This window comes from Arachis duranensis, chromosome 6 (assembly GCF_000817695.3).
Source record: "Arachis duranensis cultivar V14167 chromosome 6, aradu.V14167.gnm2.J7QH, whole genome shotgun sequence".
In the NCBI taxonomy this organism is placed as follows: Eukaryota; Viridiplantae; Streptophyta; class Magnoliopsida; order Fabales; family Fabaceae; genus Arachis; species Arachis duranensis.
Genome location: NC_029777.3, coordinates 20,076,535 through 20,095,620, shown reverse-complemented (window position 1 = coordinate 20,095,620; position 19,086 = coordinate 20,076,535). Strand labels below are relative to the sequence as shown.

The 19,086-nt window shown below is 32.6% G+C and overlaps 1 protein-coding gene across 1 annotated transcript; it reads left to right on the top strand.

Moving 5' to 3' along the window:
- The first annotated feature begins 4,490 nt into the window (after window positions 1-4,490).
- Window positions 4,491-8,379, top strand: LOC107493323 (probable magnesium transporter NIPA6). Its single transcript, XM_052262985.1, has 4 exons — window positions 4,491-4,526; window positions 7,433-7,570; window positions 8,007-8,099; window positions 8,209-8,379. Exons 1-4 carry the CDS (start codon window positions 4,491-4,493, stop codon window positions 8,377-8,379), a joined length of 438 nt encoding a protein of 145 aa, XP_052118945.1.
- The last annotated feature ends 10,707 nt before the right edge of the window (window positions 8,380-19,086 follow it).

The window sequence follows — 19,086 nt, the reverse complement described above, 5'->3', positions numbered from 1 at the left end:
TTTTTGTGTGTTTTCTTGCCTGAGTAGTCACCTCTTCTTTTCGTAAATTCTATTTGGTCCAATAAAACACACATATTATATTATAGTTCCTACATAGAACATTAATTAAAATAGGATAACTACCATGATTAAATAATTCAAAGAGTTTAGAGTAACAAATTAAATAATTTTTAGATTAATGAAGAAACCACGTACGATAATCAGCTATGTCATGCATACTCTTTTCTCCTAGCTTTTCTCCTCTAACAATTTTCTCCTGGCGTTCAAAGAATTTTTTAGAACAACTTGTTGATAAGTTCTTGTTTTAACATATTCATTTGAAATCCTTGACCATTGTCTTCCTAATTCTTCAAACCCTTGGAGAAACAACCTGCCAAAAGAATTTGATATAATGAATGATTAGCAGATTTTATAGGAAAGTTCTTTCTATCTGACCTTTAAATGACAAACATATATAATACTATTAATTAATACGTACTTGTGCTCTTGTACAGTCCAATGAACTATTTTTTGGATTAAGTTGCTATTGACATGTCGGTTTTGTTCTCTTGTTTGCCCTGGCATGGCTGATGACGGTAACGTAATATGTATTGGCACTGCCATGTCTGCCGCGGCCGCCATTGCCTCCATCTTACCATGATAATATTACCAAGATGAATTTACATAATAGAGAAACAGAGTATTCATATATCTATATGGGCAAAAAATTAAATAAATAAAGAAATAAAAAGAGAATGAAAATATTTTAGAGTAGCCACCTGTGATGTTGATGATAAGTCCAATAAGGTGGCGGTGGTGGTGGTGGTGGTGTTGCACTGACGATGGGATGGAGAGAGGGCTATGTTCCAATGGGGTAGCAGGATCCGGTATCATGATGATCATGTTCTTAGGATAACCGTTTTTTATGGCATTAAAGTCGGTAATCAGCTTTAAGAAGCGCTCTTGCACCTGTGCCAGAGTCTTTCCAGGGAGGCGAGCAGCCATGGTCTCCCAGTGGATGTGTATAGCATCCTAGAAATAATATGCGATAACCGACTCAAAATCTTTGTTCTCCTCCCAAGTCCAGACCTGAGGTTGGGTTGAGATTGAAGTGGTTGATGACCACCCACTTCGGCAATCAGCTCTAACGGTGGTTGATAACCCCAAGTGTCAGCGAAAAACTGATCCGTCATGTTGCTTATATCCGTCTACAACTTGGGTTGATGCTGAAACTGAACCCGAGGTTGAGGCAGAGGCTGGGACCAAGGCTGAAGCGGAGATTCTAGCTGAGGTGGTTGACTAACATGGACGTCAATAGCACATTGCTCTTCCATGTTCGTTGTACGTGGGTAGACCTGAGGCTGAGGCTGAGACTGAGAATGCTTGGTAGCTTCTATCTCCTCCTGGTTCTCCATAGCTTCTGGCAAACTCTCATCATCAAGAACTATCTCAAACTATTTGTTGCCCTTCCAAGAATGTGGTGGTTGATTATCCTTCGTGTCCATCATTAAAAGAACATTTAGTTCCTTTTCCATTCCTGCGTTATCCTTCATATCCATCTGTAGCTTCCGGCTCCCTCGGTTCTCCATAGCTTTCGACAAACACTCATCATCAAAACCATCACAAACTGTTTGTTGTCATCCCAAGAATGCGGTGGTTGATTATCGTCCAAGGCAAGCAGATCTTTGATCACCTTGGTATCCATCATTAAAAGAGCATCTAGCTCCTTTTTAGTCATTCCTACGTCATCCTTCATATCCATCTTTAAAAGAGCATCATCTATTTCCTCTGTAATCATTCCTGTGTTCTGTAAGTCTTTGCTCATTCTTCTTCTCTTCTTAGTTTCTTGGTCAGTTTCTTGGTTTGGTTTCTTCTTCCTAGTTTCTTGGTCAATTATTTTGTTTAGTTTTTTATTTGGTTTAATTCTTAAATAACACATTTATAGAAACTTCACTTTAGATTAGAGTAGTTTAGATTACATTAAATTAAGGGGACTTCTAGAAAGATTTCATTTCATTCCAAGATTTTTTCTCTTCAGATTTAATATAAGCTTCACTTTTTAAATTAAAGTGGTTTAGATTACATTTAGATTATGGATAAAATCTAGAAAGATTTCATCTTCAAAATTTCATTTCAGAATCTTTAAATTTTTCTATAATGTAAATTTGGAAAATTTTAACTAAATAAAGAAACTATTCTAATAGCATGTCGAGCTTCTTTCCTAGCTTGATGAAGTGAAGTTAATCGCAGAAACTCTTCGAACCCAAAAAAGATGAAAGCCAATGAAAAAAGTGTATGAGTTAAGGCTTGATGAACCGTTCCATTCTTGACAGCTATGAATTTAAAGAATGATAATGTGGGATTTTTTGTCTTTGGTAGTTATTTTTTAGTTCCTTGATTTGATTATGAAACAAGCTCTTCCACGACTGCCTGCCTTCTAATAAAATATTTATTAAAATTTTTGTTTTTTAAAAGATATATTTCTCAATGTAAAACAAAATTTAAAGTCGATATTTTATTAGAGAAATCACATTATTAACTATTTCTTTTGTTTAAATAAATAAAAAAGTGAGAAATTAAATAAATCTTAAAATAATTTAATTTTTGTGTACGTATTTTTTTATTCAATTAGGATTTTTTATTACAAGAAAATCACTCATTCAGCAACTCTTAAAAAGTGTAGCTAAAAATGAAAAAATAATATGCCATTGGCAAAGGCTACGCTTTTTTTATTTTGGAGACACTTTAGTAGAAAATGCNTTATCAAATATTATAAAATAAAAATAAATGTATAATACAGAATGGGGTTACAAACAAGCTCTTCTGCCTAACTCTCCCCCCTCCGCCCCTCCCCTCCTCCTATTATGTTTGTACTAAAAATTTACAAAGACAATTTAATAGAGGCTTTGCGAGCAAATAGCCATTTGATCAGTTGAGGGACTGAGTCCATGGCTGAGACAAATCCTCCAATTCGGTAACAAGGTCAAGAGTCGCGTGAATTGGTTTTGGTGCAATGATTGCAGTGCCTTGACTTCCAAGCACAGATGTATTAGTCACTGATGGTGTACTAAGATGAGGAACACCTATAAGTGGTAAAAAGAAAACAATATTAGGTTTAGCATAAGTTAGATCATCATGGAAATTTAGCTTCTTCTTATCTTGATAATGAATATAATCTACTTTTGTCAAGCTATGCTTAGCCAATTGGCTCATTTTCCTAAAATAAATTATCCTATTGGAGCAGTCATCAGCATATATAAAAGAAATAATATCAAACAATAAAAAATAACTCAATCAATTGAGAAGTCATAGAGTGCAAAAGGACAAAGTCAAAGTGCATCCAAATCCAACCTTTTTTATCAAGGATCATTTCAAGATATGATTTAGTGATCCAAGGTCCATTGATACCAGGCCTCATTGCTTCTGTTCAGTCTGTAGAAAATTATTTTTCCATCTTTTGGATAAGTAACTCAACATATTATTAATAAAAAATAACCCAAACTAAGGAGAGAAGAGAATTAAAGAAGAGGAGGATGAGAAATCCTTGTAAAAGCTTCCAACTATGAACAATATAAATAATTTCCAATACAAAACATAGTTCAGGCATCTAAAGTGTGGAAACAATACTAAAGCTCACAAATGATTCAAAAGACACAAATATGACACCATTACTGTGTACATTCTATCTATTTCAATTAGCGAAGAAGAGAATAGTGGAACCAAAAGAAATAGCACTATGAGTATTAATAACCAGACCTGAAAAATACTAGACTTCCCTCAATACCCATGGCCTCTAGATCAATTGCCATACAAACAGTACTACTCCAAAGATGCTAAAAGTGAAACCAAGTAAAATATATAACACTAATAAGTAATGAAGAAGAACACATGGTTCATGGAATTAATAAACAAACATAAATTACAGCTGAAGCAAGTTTGACCATCAAAACTAGGGCATTCATTCATTTATATATACCACACAAATCTCAAATCCAACATTTAATTATATATAAAATGCAGTTAAATATACCTTCTCGAACAATTAGAACCTAGAACCCTAACAATAAGAAACAATCGGAAACATACCTTCTCTAACAATCAGAACCTAGAACCCTAACAACCAGAAATAATACACATTCAAAAGCTAAACCCCCAAAATTAAAAACCCTATAATCGCAGAACCTCCCCAATTCACAGAACCAAATTTGGGAAAAATAAAACATACTATCTCCGTCTCGTTTGGCCATTGTTGTTCATCATTATTATAGCCACGCACACCTTCTTCGGCACTAAAACTGGAGAAGAAGTGAGGTAATCAGCAATAAAGAGAAGATATAGAGTGAATTAGAGAATGATCATCTAGTGAGTGCACGATGATGAGCAACGAGACGATGATGTGAGCCCACAAGGCTTGCGACAATTTGGAGCAGCAACGGTGAGTGCGCAAGATGACGATTATGAGCTGCGACGGTGAGCTCATGAAACAACAATGGTGAGCAAACGAGACGGCGATGGTGAGTGGCAGCGACGGTGAGAGACGAAGGAAGGTGAATTCGAATGGCGGGTAAGTTCAGTAACTTGAAAACTTGGCCTTGAAAAATTTTCATTAAACGTGCAGTAAGCATAGGAAACACTTTTGAAAAACATTTTTAGTAAGAAAAGCACAGTTGTCAGAACCGAACCGGTCAGACTTTTGAGTTATTGGTTCAATCGGTGGGTCAGTGATTGAATCGGTTAACCCGATCCTATGTAAATAGAAAATAAAAAAATAATAATAAATTCAAAATTAAAATTTAAAATACATATTTTCACTAACATTTTAAAAATATTTAACTATTCTAAAACAATATGGAACAGGAACAATAAGTATTTTATTAATTCTACTCTATCATAAATATTTTATTTTATTTTTATATTAAAATAACTATTAATTTCAAATTTTAATAATTTATTAATTAATTTATATCTATTATACTATTATATACATTATTGTTAAATAAAAATATAATTAATTTAAAAATAAGTGAGTTTATAACTAAAATTAAAAAGGTAATAATTGTTAAATATGTTTTTTAGGTAATTTTAAACTCTCCTTGGCTCATATACGTTTTTTACCCTGATGTCATAACTATATTTTTTATTTTACTATAAAAAAGATAATATAGAAAAAAATAATCTATTCTATAAATAGATTATGCTTTTTAAATATAATCTAAATTGTTAAATATGTGATTTTTTTGTAATATTATAAAAGTTATAAAATATTTTTTATAAAATAATAGATATGACAATTAAGGAAATAAATTAAAAAGCAGAAATAACAATGAAAAAAAATTCATTGAACAAAATATTTTAAAAATTTAAAATATAAAAGAACAATAAAAAATACTTTTGTAATAATATAAAATACTATTATATTAAAAATTGGAAGTATGATTTTTCTCATATAAACAAATATATATAATTTAAAATTATTAAAAAAATCATAATTATTTGATGTCTTCAAGATATGCATTTGAAAGTTGGAACAATAATAAATTAATAATCGTTATATAAATTTTTTAGCAAACTTTAAATAAGAATATATAGTTGATTAAGGAAAAAACAATAAAGCAATGTTAACAAGAGGGGTAACCATAGAGATATAACTAACGAATTCTAAGATTTGAATCTGAAATCTTGAAGTCGAGCAAATTTTTAACTACTTTTAAGAAAGAAAAATAGGATATGTTATATCAACGCTGAGTGAAAGATTAGAAGTTCTTTGACTTCATCAGAAATTCATAATTTTCTTTGAAGTTTTCTCAGTTTAGCAATCTTTGTGGGAATGTATACCATTTGAGATGCACCAAACCCAACAATCCGAATCATATGTGTAGATTTTAGATCAAATCAAACCTATATCGAATATCAGCCTTATATTGTTCTCTCCTATTTTTGAAGATGGATATAGTTGAATGGAAAAATCATCATGAACAGACTGAGTTGTGTTCTGCATTTTGCAAGTTTACAACCTAGCAAAAATGGAATGTACCCTCAAAATGTTTACGATAATTTAGCCCATCCAATTGTTCTATCTTTCTTAAACAAAAATTATACAATCATACCACAGTGTCAAGCATACCATATGCTTTTTGCACCAAAATTCACATCACAACAATGAACTTGTACTAAGCTTGTGTGTTAAGCTTTAACATATATCTTGATTACTAAATTGAATAAATACACAATTACACGGGGAGAGAGAGTATATACTGAACTAGGAAAAACTGAATTAATTCGATGCATCTCAAATATTTGTTTATACTATATGGTGTTGCAACATAAATGTTTCACCAGAACTAACAAAATCTTATGAAATAAAAAATCATTGATACTGTGAAAATGGAAGGTAGAGCATAAGAGCAATAAATTGGAATGTGTGAAGTGTATTAAAAATATGAATGATGAATCTCATCATCTATCAAAGCTACAGATAGTGTTTTATATACATACATGAATACCTGTATACGAAACTTCTAGATCAAGTTAACTAAATAACTGATAAAGTTAACAAGCAAGCTCTTCAAACCATCACTCTTTCTAAGACGCCATGTAAAACATGAAATGAACATGATCATACACATCAGATAACACTTCCTACATCTTAGGTGCCGACATACAATATTCAGGATAGATCCATGGCTTGAACGCCTCATCATCCGTACAATACTGAATGTAACCAACATGATACTTTAAACCAATTATGATAGTTATAGAGGCTCAATGTAAGTTTTGGAAAAGTTAAATTTTCTTGATTCAGTTTCTATGATTCAATATTCTGGTGATGATGGCACTTGTTTAAACAAGTAGAAACTCAACAAGGATCAACTTATGAATGTCAAAATGTATATATAGATTATAGAAAGGGCAAGGGCCAGAGGAAACTTAGTGATTTAAAGGATGTTTTCAGCTATACTTAACTTCTTAGAATTATCATAATTTATCAGCTCTATCATACATGCAAGACTATAAAGAAATATAGTTCTAAAGTATTAGAAATAGGATCATGTGGACAAAGAAATAAAAATAGATATTTATTAATAATAACATGAATATTTTACATAATTAGTAGAAATTGATTGGAAAAAAAATTGATTGCAAAGTAACTTATAAACTGTTCCAAACTAGTGAAGACATTCTTGAAAGTTTTGTTTAATAACATTAATTGTAAAACATGTGAGCCTTTATAGAACATGATTGTTCCTTGTCTCTAACTTTCCTTAATGTTAAATATGTTTAAGTGAAGAATGACATGTAGTAAAACTTTTATCTTGTTCCCAGAGAATCTAATTATTCCGCACTATGGTTATACATGTTATTAGGTGGATAAGCAGACATATCAACATTATTAGTTGAGCAGGGCACAAAGAGCTAGAAAATTAAATGTTTTCTTCTATTTTCTTTCTTTCAGGTCATGAGTGTTAAAGCAATTGAAATTGCTATAAAACTTACATTAGAAGGTACAAATCAGCTTGTCTACTATCAGAGATGGATTTTTTTAATAGTCGTTGTTTTCTGCATCATTACTCAATTAAATTATCTTAACATGGTTAGTATCACTATTGATTTTGTTTCCTTTAAAACGTGAACATAAATTTGGCATTTGAAATAAAAACTTAGAGCCACATAGTTTGTATTCCTTTTGTAAAAAATGATATGCTTTCATGTTTAGACTTTTTATTATATGTCATCTGCTTAATATGAGGAAACACCTCTCTTTGTTGGATGTGATTATAATTTTATGGACTACCAATCTAGTTTATTTTTCTTTGATCACCATTTATTATCATTCTTGCATTTCTTTCTGTTCCATGTTCATATTGAAGATTTAATGTGTAACCTCTAACCCAAATAACATCCATGTCATGCTTGACCTAACTAATAATTGATGATCTAGAAGGCTGGATTTGAATTTTATATTTCCCATAAGATGTTTGCATTATTTGTGTGGAGTTATATGGTGACAAACTCTGTCATGTTTGTAGACATTGGATACATTTAACATTGCAGTTGTGTCTCCAATCTATTATGCCTTGTTCACATCTTTCACAATATTAGATATTGCAATCATGTTTAAGGTTAGTATTCACTAAAACAAAACGAAAATGTGCCCTAAAAGAATGAGTTATCTCACACATCAAATGCTTAACTATCTATTGTAATATTCTATCCTCTTTTTCTTATTAGGACTATTCTGGTCAAAGTATAAGCAGTATTGCATCAGAGCTATGTGGTTTCATCACTGTGTTATCTGGCATAGTAGTATTACATAGTACAAGAGAGCCAAATTTGAAATTGATTGATAAAATGAAATCGGTATCACCTTTAAGATACGGTATCACTTTGATGAAGAACTAATAAAATCTTATCATTTATATAATTATGTTGATGAAATAATTAAAAATAATATAAAATTTTAATTAAATTAAGACTAAACATTGAATAGATAAATTTTAATTTTAATTTTAAATTATTATTTACAGTTTATAATTTCACAAATATTTGTGTATCATTTTATAGGATTTAAAATAAAATTAAAATTAAAACTAGCATTAAAAAAGCTCTAAATCACTATTTTCTTTTATATAACAAAATAGTAATAAATGTAATTAAGAATATAATTTATTTTTATTTATAAATAATACAAACATAAAATGATTTATGACATATACTTTTTTCCACCATTAATTGCATCATTAAATGGTGAACAAGCCTTCAAAGTATGTCCAAATAACAATTAACTAGGGGTGTTCAAAATCGATCAAAACCGAACAAAACTGACTAATCGAATCGAAAAACCGATAACTGAACAAACTGAAAATTGAAAAAACAAAAAAAATGATGTTTTGCAGTTATTTTTGTGGTTCGGTTTGGTTTTTGGTTTTGTTACTGAAAACTCTAATCAAACCGAACCGAACTGATTTTCTTAAAAAAACCTATATAAAAGTCTCCCCTTCCAAATGACCTAACCGGCTAACCCTTTCACAGCCACCAGTAACCCTAACTTCACTTAGCCTCTCTACAGCCTCTAATCCTCTGAGCTCTCAGCACCTCTCAGCGCCGAAAACTCCTCCCCCTTCCCTGCTATCAATGCCATCGGACAGCACCATCGCGGCAGTGTGGCTCTTTTCTCTCCCTCTCCCTTCGTCGTAACGGTTCTCTCTCTCTGTCATGCTCCACACACCACCTCTTTCAGCAGCACGTCGTCTACTCCACGCACCAGAGCCGTCGTTCGTCGTCCTTTGCAAGTTCGTAGCCACTGTCGTCCTTGCGTTGTAGTCATCGCAGTAGCCATTCCTCTGCATCTAGAATGGGGATGCCTCTTAGCTTTTAGGTAAATTATTTGTTCTAATTTTTTGGAACTAATTAGTTGTTCTTAGTTCTGTTTTAATAATTAGTTCTATTTTTATTTTGCTATATGATTTTTGGTTTAGGGTTTTTGGTTCTGTTTTTTCTAATTTGTTCTTGCAGCTTTAGTAATTTATGGTATTTTTTTTAATAGCAAATATCGGAAGTGTATGGAACGGAATTAAAATAGGTCAAGAAAATGTGCCCAAATGACACTGATGCATAAAAGAAATTGAAGGAGTGTGAAAAAATTGTTATGAAACTTAAATTTGAAGAAGCAATTGCTGTGCCAGAACATCAAAGATGTCCAATAGCCGACTCCATAGATTTCCATTCCATAGGTACTATGTTAAATATGGGATCTTTTCTATGTTCCTTATCTATTCTATAGCTGTAGCAGTTATTCATTCGTGGGCATGAAAAAATTAGAGTTTGTTTTGATGCTAGATGTGGAGCCACAATATTCAGGAGCAAAAATAGAGGGGAATGTTGTTACTTTGGATTTTGTGAAGAAAATGATGAATGATTTCAAGAATCAAAAGTGCTTACACAAACAGTACTTAAGCATAGGAGTTCATTAATAACTTTGAATTTCTTTAAGTGTATCACTTACTAACTTTGCTTGTTTTGTCTTGGTTCTTGTATTAGTTATGCATTTCAGATTGTATTGCAAACTAGAGAAATGCTGAAAGTTTTGCCTTCTCTTGTTGATATAAATGTTTCCGATGACAAACATTTTACTGTTTGTGGTGATGTGCATGGCCAGGTATAAATGTATGTATGTTTAAACTTTTGTTAGCAATAATTCAAAAATAAAAAGTGTGTTGAGCAAATATGGATACTTGTGTACCACATTTTTGTGCAGACAAAGAGTATGACACCAGAAAAGAATTTATGTACTTAGAGAATGATTAACTTGAAAAGAAAGTTAAGTTTCGTCAATGATGTGGATTGTGTATTTGTGTTGTTATAGTAATGCCATTCAATGAATTAGTTTGGTTCTGTTCTTTCTAATTTGTTCTTGCAGCTTTGATAATTTATAATAGTATTTTAGTATTTTTTTTGAATTGATTGAAAAAATCGAACAAACCGAATCAAACCAAACTGATTTTAATTGGTTTGGTTTGGTTCGGATGGCTTCAACAAAAAAACCAAACCGCAGTTTAATTAGACTATCGGATCGGATGATATTTCTCTCAAAAATCGAACCAAAGCGCACCGCAAATATCCCTACAATTAACCATAGTCTATACATATCATCAATGGTTCAACAATATTTTTAAAGTGTTTTTTGAATAACTTTTTATAATCATAACGCTAAATTGATTCAATACACTATTTTATGAATATTTTTACGTATTTAAATTATTTAACTTGTTATCCATCGCACGACTAACTATTTTAGTATTTATTTATGTAAAAAAAAATCTTAAGAAGACAATATAGGTAGGAATTAGCCGTGTGACTGCTTTTTCTGGTCACTTCTACCGCATTCACCAAACAATCATTGGATGTAACTTGCGTGTACTCCTTCCTCTTCCTTAATCCTTACACTTGATGATAGTCTTCGGTAGGGATGGCAAAGCGGATTGATCTGCTCCATCCCGTCCCGTTAAAGTACGTCTAAATATGGGGCAGGCCGGCCCGCCCTGCCAAACTAATATGGGTTCAATTTGCTACCGCCAGTCCGTTTCTTTTTTTTTAATATTTGTTAACCATATAAAAAAATTTAACCATATTTTTCAATTTAACATACTAACTTACTAACTACTAACAATTATTTTATTTTATAATGAATTAATTTTTTAACATATAAAGTAATATCTTAAATTAATTATTAATTCATAAAAAATTTATAATTAACCATTATAACTCTTTTCATTGAAAATAACATAACAAGTAATAAGTATCAAAATCTCAAACATAAGTGGCTAAGTGCATAACAATAATAAAACAAACACATAATTGATGAGAGAACTTTTGCGTGGTCTAGAAATTTGCGGATAAATCCTCGTTGCAAGTATAGTTTCTAAACCTTCAAAAGTTCTTTCATACAAATGTTTTGGTTGTCACAAGTAACAAACCCCTTTAAAAATTGTTAACCGAGTATTTAAACCTCGGGTCGTCTTCTCAAGGAATTGCAGGGAGGTATGTTCTTATTATTGACTATGAAAAAGGTAAAATTGGGGTTTTGGAAGTAAAGGGGCAGTATGTTGCACAAAAAATAATAAGAAAAATAAATAAATAACTATAAAATAAACTCTTGGCAATGTATGGGAACTGGAGGTCCTATCCTGGTTATCCTTATCAATTGTAATGAGAATTGGATTTTTCTCCCACTTTGTTAACCTCTAACTATGAAGGTAAGTTAAGTAGATGAATTCCAATTTTCAATTAACAATAAGTTTGATAACTCAAGAGTCGCCAGTTATTTAACCAAAGTCAAAAGGAAAACTATCTACTCGAATGAAAATAATTTGGATAAGTACCGACAACATAAATTAAAGAAAGCAATCATAGATCTGAAATATCTCAAATAGCATTAATTTAAAAGAGTAATCTGTAACATGGAAGAGTTCATAAATTTAATTGGAAAAATAAATAAAAAGGAACATTGAACCTGAATCGAGAGTCACTCTTAAAAACCAAGAGAAGTCATAAATCCTAGTTTCTAAAAATCCTAATTTCTAATCCTAATCCTAATCCTAAGAGAGAGAGGAGAGAACCTCTCTCACTAAAAACTACATCTAAAATATGAAAAGTGAATTATGAGAGCCTCCCTATGAATGGATACATTCCCCCACTTTATATCCTCTAATCTGTGTTTTCTGGGTCGCAAACTGGGTCAAAAACAGCCCAGAAATCGCTGGAGAAGATTTCAAATACGCTGATTTCCGTCATTGCGACGCGGCCGTATGGATCACGCGGTCGCGTCGCCTAGCGTCAAGGAAACTATAACATATTATATATCAAATCGAAGCCCCAGACGTTAGCTTTCCAACGCAACTAGAACCGCATCGTTTGGACCTCTACAGCTAAAGTTATAGCCGTTTGAGTACAAAGAGGTCAGGCTGGACAGCTTAGCAATTTCTCCAACTTCTTGTATTCCTTCCACTTTCGCATGCTTCCTTTTCATCCTCTGACCCATTCCTGCCCTGTAATCTCTGAAATCACTTAACACACATATCAAAGCATCTAATGGTAATAAGAGAGGATTAATAATAAGCAAATATAAGATCAAAGAAGCACGTTTTCAATCATAGTACAAAATCAGGAAGGAAATATAAAACTATGCAAATATTATGAATAAGTGGGTAAAGAGTTGATAAAATCCACTCAATTGAGCACAAGATAAACCATAAAATAGTGGTTTGTCAACCTCCCCACACTTAAACACTAGCATGTCCTCATGCTAAGTTCAAGAGAAACTATAAAGATGAAAAGGAATGGTAGATTAATATGAAATGCAATCCTATCTATATGAATGCAACTACATGCAGAATGTTTCTACCTACTTGGTCAAGAGTAAATAAATTCTTCAAGACAAAAGTAATTTAATTTTTCACTAATTCAAATCATACAATAAAAAGCAAGTAAACTTGTAAGAAGATAGCTCATGAAAGCAGGGAACATAGAATCAAGCATTGAACCCTCACTGGTAGTGTATATCACTCTAATCTCTCAAGTGTCTAGGGTCAATCACTCTATTCTTCTCTAGTCATGCTTTCTAAAATTTGTTCTTCACCTAACCAATCAACAATATTTAATATACCAATGCAAACATCATGAGGTCTTTTTCAAGGTTGTAATGGGGCTAAGGTAAGGGTAAAGGTATATATATGGCTAAGTGAGCTTCATAAATTGAATCTTTAATTAACCTAAGCTTTCACCTAATATACATATACTCTATATAACTTTAGTTCATGCCTAGCTACCCAAAATTCCCACTTTTGCATAATTTCCATACTCATGTACCAACTATTTCTTTTTAATTTATCACATGTGCATTGATTAACTTAACATTGGGGTAATTTTGTCTCCTTATTTATTTATTTATAATATATATTTTTTTCTCTTTTTTTTTTTGAATCATAACTTATCAATGCACATGGATTCTCCATTATTTTTCTATTTTGGTTTTTCATGAGTAGGTTCTCAAATTCCAAATATTTTATCATATTAAAAATATAACACATTCCCTTATTAACACATGTTTCCACAGTTTCCCCACACTTAATTAACACACTATCTTAAACTAACCAAAGATTCAATTGGGATATTTAATTACTTTTCTGCTTAAGGCTAGTGATGTGGTAAAATACAGAACAAATGGGGATTAAAAGGCTCAAAGTGGCTGACAAAGGTGATTTAAAGGGTAGGCTTATTTGGGATAAGTGAGCAAAAACAAACAATGGCCTCAATCATATGCAAGCATGTAAATATACTAAATATTGACCATATAGACTGAAACAAAGTAAAGATCACAATTATAGAGAAGTAAACACACAAGAATAAAATATTTATGGTTAAATAATGTAACCATATAAATAAGCCCAATTCTCACAGGTTGTGTGTTCTTTGGCTCAAAAACCATGTTCCAAATATAACTTCAAACAAGTTTTAACATAAAAAAATTTTCAATTTAAATTAGTGAAATTTTTCAAAAATAGAGTCCTAAAAAGAAATTTATTACTTTAACAAAGTAGTAAATAAATGCATAAAAATTAAATAAACATGCAATCAAACATGCAAATGCAACAACTAATAAATTAACATTGGTGTTGAAAATAGGAAATAACTAACCCATGGAGATCGGTATCGACCTCCCCACACTTAAAGATTGCACCGTCCTCGGTGTATGCTAAGATGTGCAAGTAGATGGGGGTTATGGTTCCTCAGCTAGGGCTCCTTTCGTTCCTTTCCTTGCCGGTTGTTTGGGAGTAGCTTTCTCCTTTCCTTTCTTGGTGGTCATCCTGAAAAAGGGAAGAGAAAGTGAAATAAATTTAAAGGGATAGAGCAAGGAAGAGGGTGGTGTAAGTGATAATCGATGCACAATAAAGAAGAATGATGTTAACACATGGTCTGGACGACATGTGAAAAGTTCATTAATGGAAATATAACAAGTGCATATAGGGACAAGTAAATGCAAGGGGTTTATTGGCATGCAGGCAAAGGCATGAGTAGCATAGATCAAGCATTCAATGTCCAATTGAAATATGTTATCACTCGTAACGAACCATCATGTTTGTATTGACAATTAAATTCAATTAATAAAATAGTGAAGGAAATTTGTGAAAAGCAAGCATTTAGTGTAGTAGAATAAAAGAAATCTAAAGATAGTGCAGAATGCCATACGGGCTTTTTCACAATCATATAGCATATATGATAAATAAGCTATCGAAAGTATTAAATTGAAAATGCAAGCAACCCTTCAAAAAGTAAAATATAATTGTCAAACAATTTTGCAACAATCCACAATGACCCAAATAAAATTCCAACACCAATGAAAATAATGCAATGAATGAAAGTATGTAAATAAATTAAAATAAAATAAAAAAGAAAAATAAGAAGAATGCGAAAGGAAATAAGAGAAGAAGAAGTAAATAAGAAAGGATGGAGAAAAAAATTAGGATTGGGGAAGAAAAGATAAGATTTTTGGCTGATCTGGATAAGCTGTGCGGCGGAGGCGACGCGGACGCGTGAGTGATGCGTTCGCGCGGATAGCGCTTCGATGAAGTGACGCGAACGCGTAGGTCACGCGTTCGCGTGAAGTGATTCGTGCCTTCAGCGCGAGTGCAGCCTCGCGTTCGCACAACTCTCTGTTTAAATGCATTTTTGCCAAAAATCTGGGTGACGCGATCGCGTGGGTGACGCGATCGCGTGGATGGCCATCTTTTAAAAATGACGCGGACCCATGGGGCACGCGTTCGCATGGTGAGGCTTGGGCTCCCAGCACGAGTCCAGCCCAACTCCAGCTCAACTTTCTGCCATACACCCTTTTTACGCCGATTTCAGGTCACGCGACCGCGTGGGTGACGCGGTCGCGTGGGAGGCTATTTTCGCCGGCAACGGCGCCATTTTGATGAGAGAACTTTTGCGTGGTCTAGAAATTTGCGGATAAATCCTCGTTGCAAGTATAGTTTCTAAACCTTCAAAAGTCCTTTCATACAAACGTTTTGGTTGTCACAAGTAACAAACCCCTTTAAAAATTGTTAACCGAGTATTTAAACCTCGGGTCGTCTTCTCAAGGAATTGCAGGGAGGTATGTTCTTATTATTGGCTATGAAAAAGGTAAAATTGGGGTTTTGGAAGTAAAGGGGCAGTATGTTGCACAAAAAATAATAAGAAAAATAAATAAATAACTATAAAATAAACTCTTGGCAATGTATGGGAACTGGAGGTCCTATCCTTGTTATCCTTATCAATTGTAATGAGAATTGGATTTTTCTCCCACTTTGTTAACCTCTAACTATGAAGGTAAGTTAAGTGGATGAATTAATTCTAATTCTCAACTAACAATGAGTTTGATAACTCAAGAGTCACCAATTATTTAGCCAAGGCCAAAGGGGAAAAACTAAATCTACTAGAATAACAATATCCTCAGATTGGGAATAATAAAAAGGAACAATCATAAACTGAAATGCTTCAAATATCATTAAAGAAAATAATTTGGATAAGTACCGACAACATAAATTAAAGAAAGCAATCATAGATCTGAAATATCTCAAATAGCATTAATTTAAAAGAGTAATCTGTAACATGGAAGAGTTCATAAATTTAATTGGAAAATAAATAAAAAGGAAAATTGAACCTGAATCGAGAGTCACTCTTAAAAACCAAGAGAAGTCCTAAATCCTAGTTTCTAAAAATCCTAATTTCTAATCCTAATCCTAATCCTAAGAGAGAGAGGAGAGAACCTCTCTCACTAAAAACTACATCTAAAATATGAAAAGTGAATTATGAGAGCCTCTCTATGAATGGATACATTCCCCCACTTTATATCCTCTAATCTGTGTTTTCTGGGTCGCAAACTGGGTCGAAAACAGCCCAGAAATCGCTGGAGAAGATTTCAAATACGTTGATTTCCGTCATTGCGACGCAGCCGCATGGATCACGCGGTCGCGTCGCCTAGCGTCAGGGAAACTATAACATATTATATATCAAATCGAAACCCCGGACGTTAGCTTTCCAACGCAACTGGAACCGTGTCGTTTAGACCTCTGTAGGTAAAGTTATAGCCGTTTGAGTGTGAATAGGTTAGGCTGGATAGCTTAGCAATTTCTCCAACTTCTTGTATTCCTTCCACTTTCGCATGCTTCCTTTGCATCCTCTGAGCCATTCCTGCCCTGTAATCTCTGAAATCACTTAACACACATATCAAGGCATCTAATGGTAATAAGAGAGGATTAATAATAAGCAAATATAAGATCAAAGAAGCACGTTTTCAATCATAGTACAAAATCAGGAAGGAAATATAAAACTATGCAAATATTATAAATAAGTGGGTAAAGAGTTGATAAAATCCACTCAATTGAGCACAAGATAAACCATAAAATAGTGGTTTATCAATAATCCACACATAAATCCTACTATAATTAAAACAAAACACACAACATAATTCATAAATTAACAAGACACCCAAAAAAATTCTTAAATCAATCCACATAAATCAATTATCAACTTCCAAATCAATAAAATTTGAATCTGATCCGGAAGTTGAAACACTACCTCGCCTAGCACCTTGAAGATTCACATCTTCACCTTCACCTACAATTAGAAGAATACCCAAATTTAGAACAAGATATAAATACTTAAATATTATATAAATATTAAATTAGTAACTGACAATCTAATTACCATCAACAAAGCCTTTATTCCAATTGTGAGTACAAATCACAACTTTAACATTTTTTGGGAACATTCGACTTCTATATTTGTTAATGACATGAGCTCCAATACTAAAGGTAGATTCTCGTGCTTAAAACTTAAAATAGAATGTTTAAGCAAAATTTAAAGATAAATTTAAAAACATAACATCTTTGCATCGATTAAAATTATAAAGACGTCTAATTTAATCAGTATTATGAGAATTGAACCGAAAAATAAAAATTGGTCTGATTAAGAACCAGAAATCTATCACGCACTAAATTAATCCAATTAAAAAATTAATCAGCAATAAATTAATTATAAAATAAAAAATTAGTCTAACTGATAAAATTGTGAAAGAATAGAAAAAGAAAAGATGAAGAAATTTTATTGATGGTTGATTGATTGAATTGAATTGTAAACTATAAAGGTAAAACTAAGTATATATAGAGTATTAGCCTATGAAAGATAAAAGTAAATAAAGATAAGATAGAGATAAAGATAAAGATAACTATAAGATAAGATAAAGACTAAAATTGAATTTGTGTATTCTGTTTGGCTGAATTTGTGGGCCGTGAGACGTCTTTATTATTGTCATGGGCTAAGGTGAAAAAGTGGTTTAATAGGCCCCCGCAAGTTGGAGGATGAAAGATGTCAAGAACACTAAACTTAGATTAAGATGGAAGGGTTGAGGAGACAAAGGCTTGGTGAAGATGTCAGCTAGAAGTTTCATCACTCCACCTTGAGCTTTTTGTCGAACCAAGTGACAATCAACCTCTAAATGTTTGGTCCGTTCATGAAAAACTGGGTTAGTAGCAATATGAAGAGCACTCTGATTATCACAAAATAAAGCTGGTGGGCGAATAGGAGAGATGCGTAAAAATTGTAACACATTTAGTATCCATTGAAGTTCACAAGTTGTGTTGGCAAGTGCACGATATTCTGCTTCCGTGAATGAGCGGGCAACAGTGGTTTGTTTCTTGGTCTTCCAAGATACTAAAGAACTCTCTAAGAAGAAACAATAACTTGTTAAAGATCGCCGAGTGTCAGGATATCCGGCCCAATCAAAGTCACTGAAGTCGAGAAGCTGAATTTCTGATTCCCTTGGAAAGAAAAGTCCTTTGCCAGAACTAGTTTTCAGATATTGTAACACATGCTTGGCAGCTTGAAGATGAGATTCAGTAAGAGATGCCATGAATTAACTTAATTGTTGAGTGACATACATAATGTTCGATCGAGTAGTGGTAAGATAGATAAGACGGTCAACGAAACGGCGATATACAAAAGGGTCGGATAACAGGAGACTTTTGAAGGAGTTTTAAAATGAATTAAACAGATTCAGTTTCTTAATAGTTAATCGATTTAAAATAATAAAATATAAAAGAATTTAAAAAATTACCCTAAATTTTTGAATTTCTAATTTTATTAGTTTGATACTTTGATTATTTGTTTGATTTTAAAGGGCAAAAAACAAATATAAGCCAATGCCCTCTAGAATTTACGTTAATAAGCCAAACTGAATATGGTTTCAGTAATGCGCCAGATCATATATTAATATAATTTGAACCAAGGTGGTTCGAACTGTATTTGGTAATAATTCGAACTAGGGCAGTTCGAATTACTTGTTGACTCTTTTTAATAAATCGAACCAAGTTGGTTCGAACTACGAATGTAAGTAATTCGAACCAGGGTGGTTCGAATTATAGAGAGAGAAGCCGGCCAAAGTAATTCGAACCAGGCTGGTTTGAATTAAACAAACCATAATTCGAAGGAGGCCGGTTCGAATTAGTGGGAGAAAGAGCTCTATATATATGGTTGTAAACGTGAGTTGGTCTCATTAGAGGGAGTAAG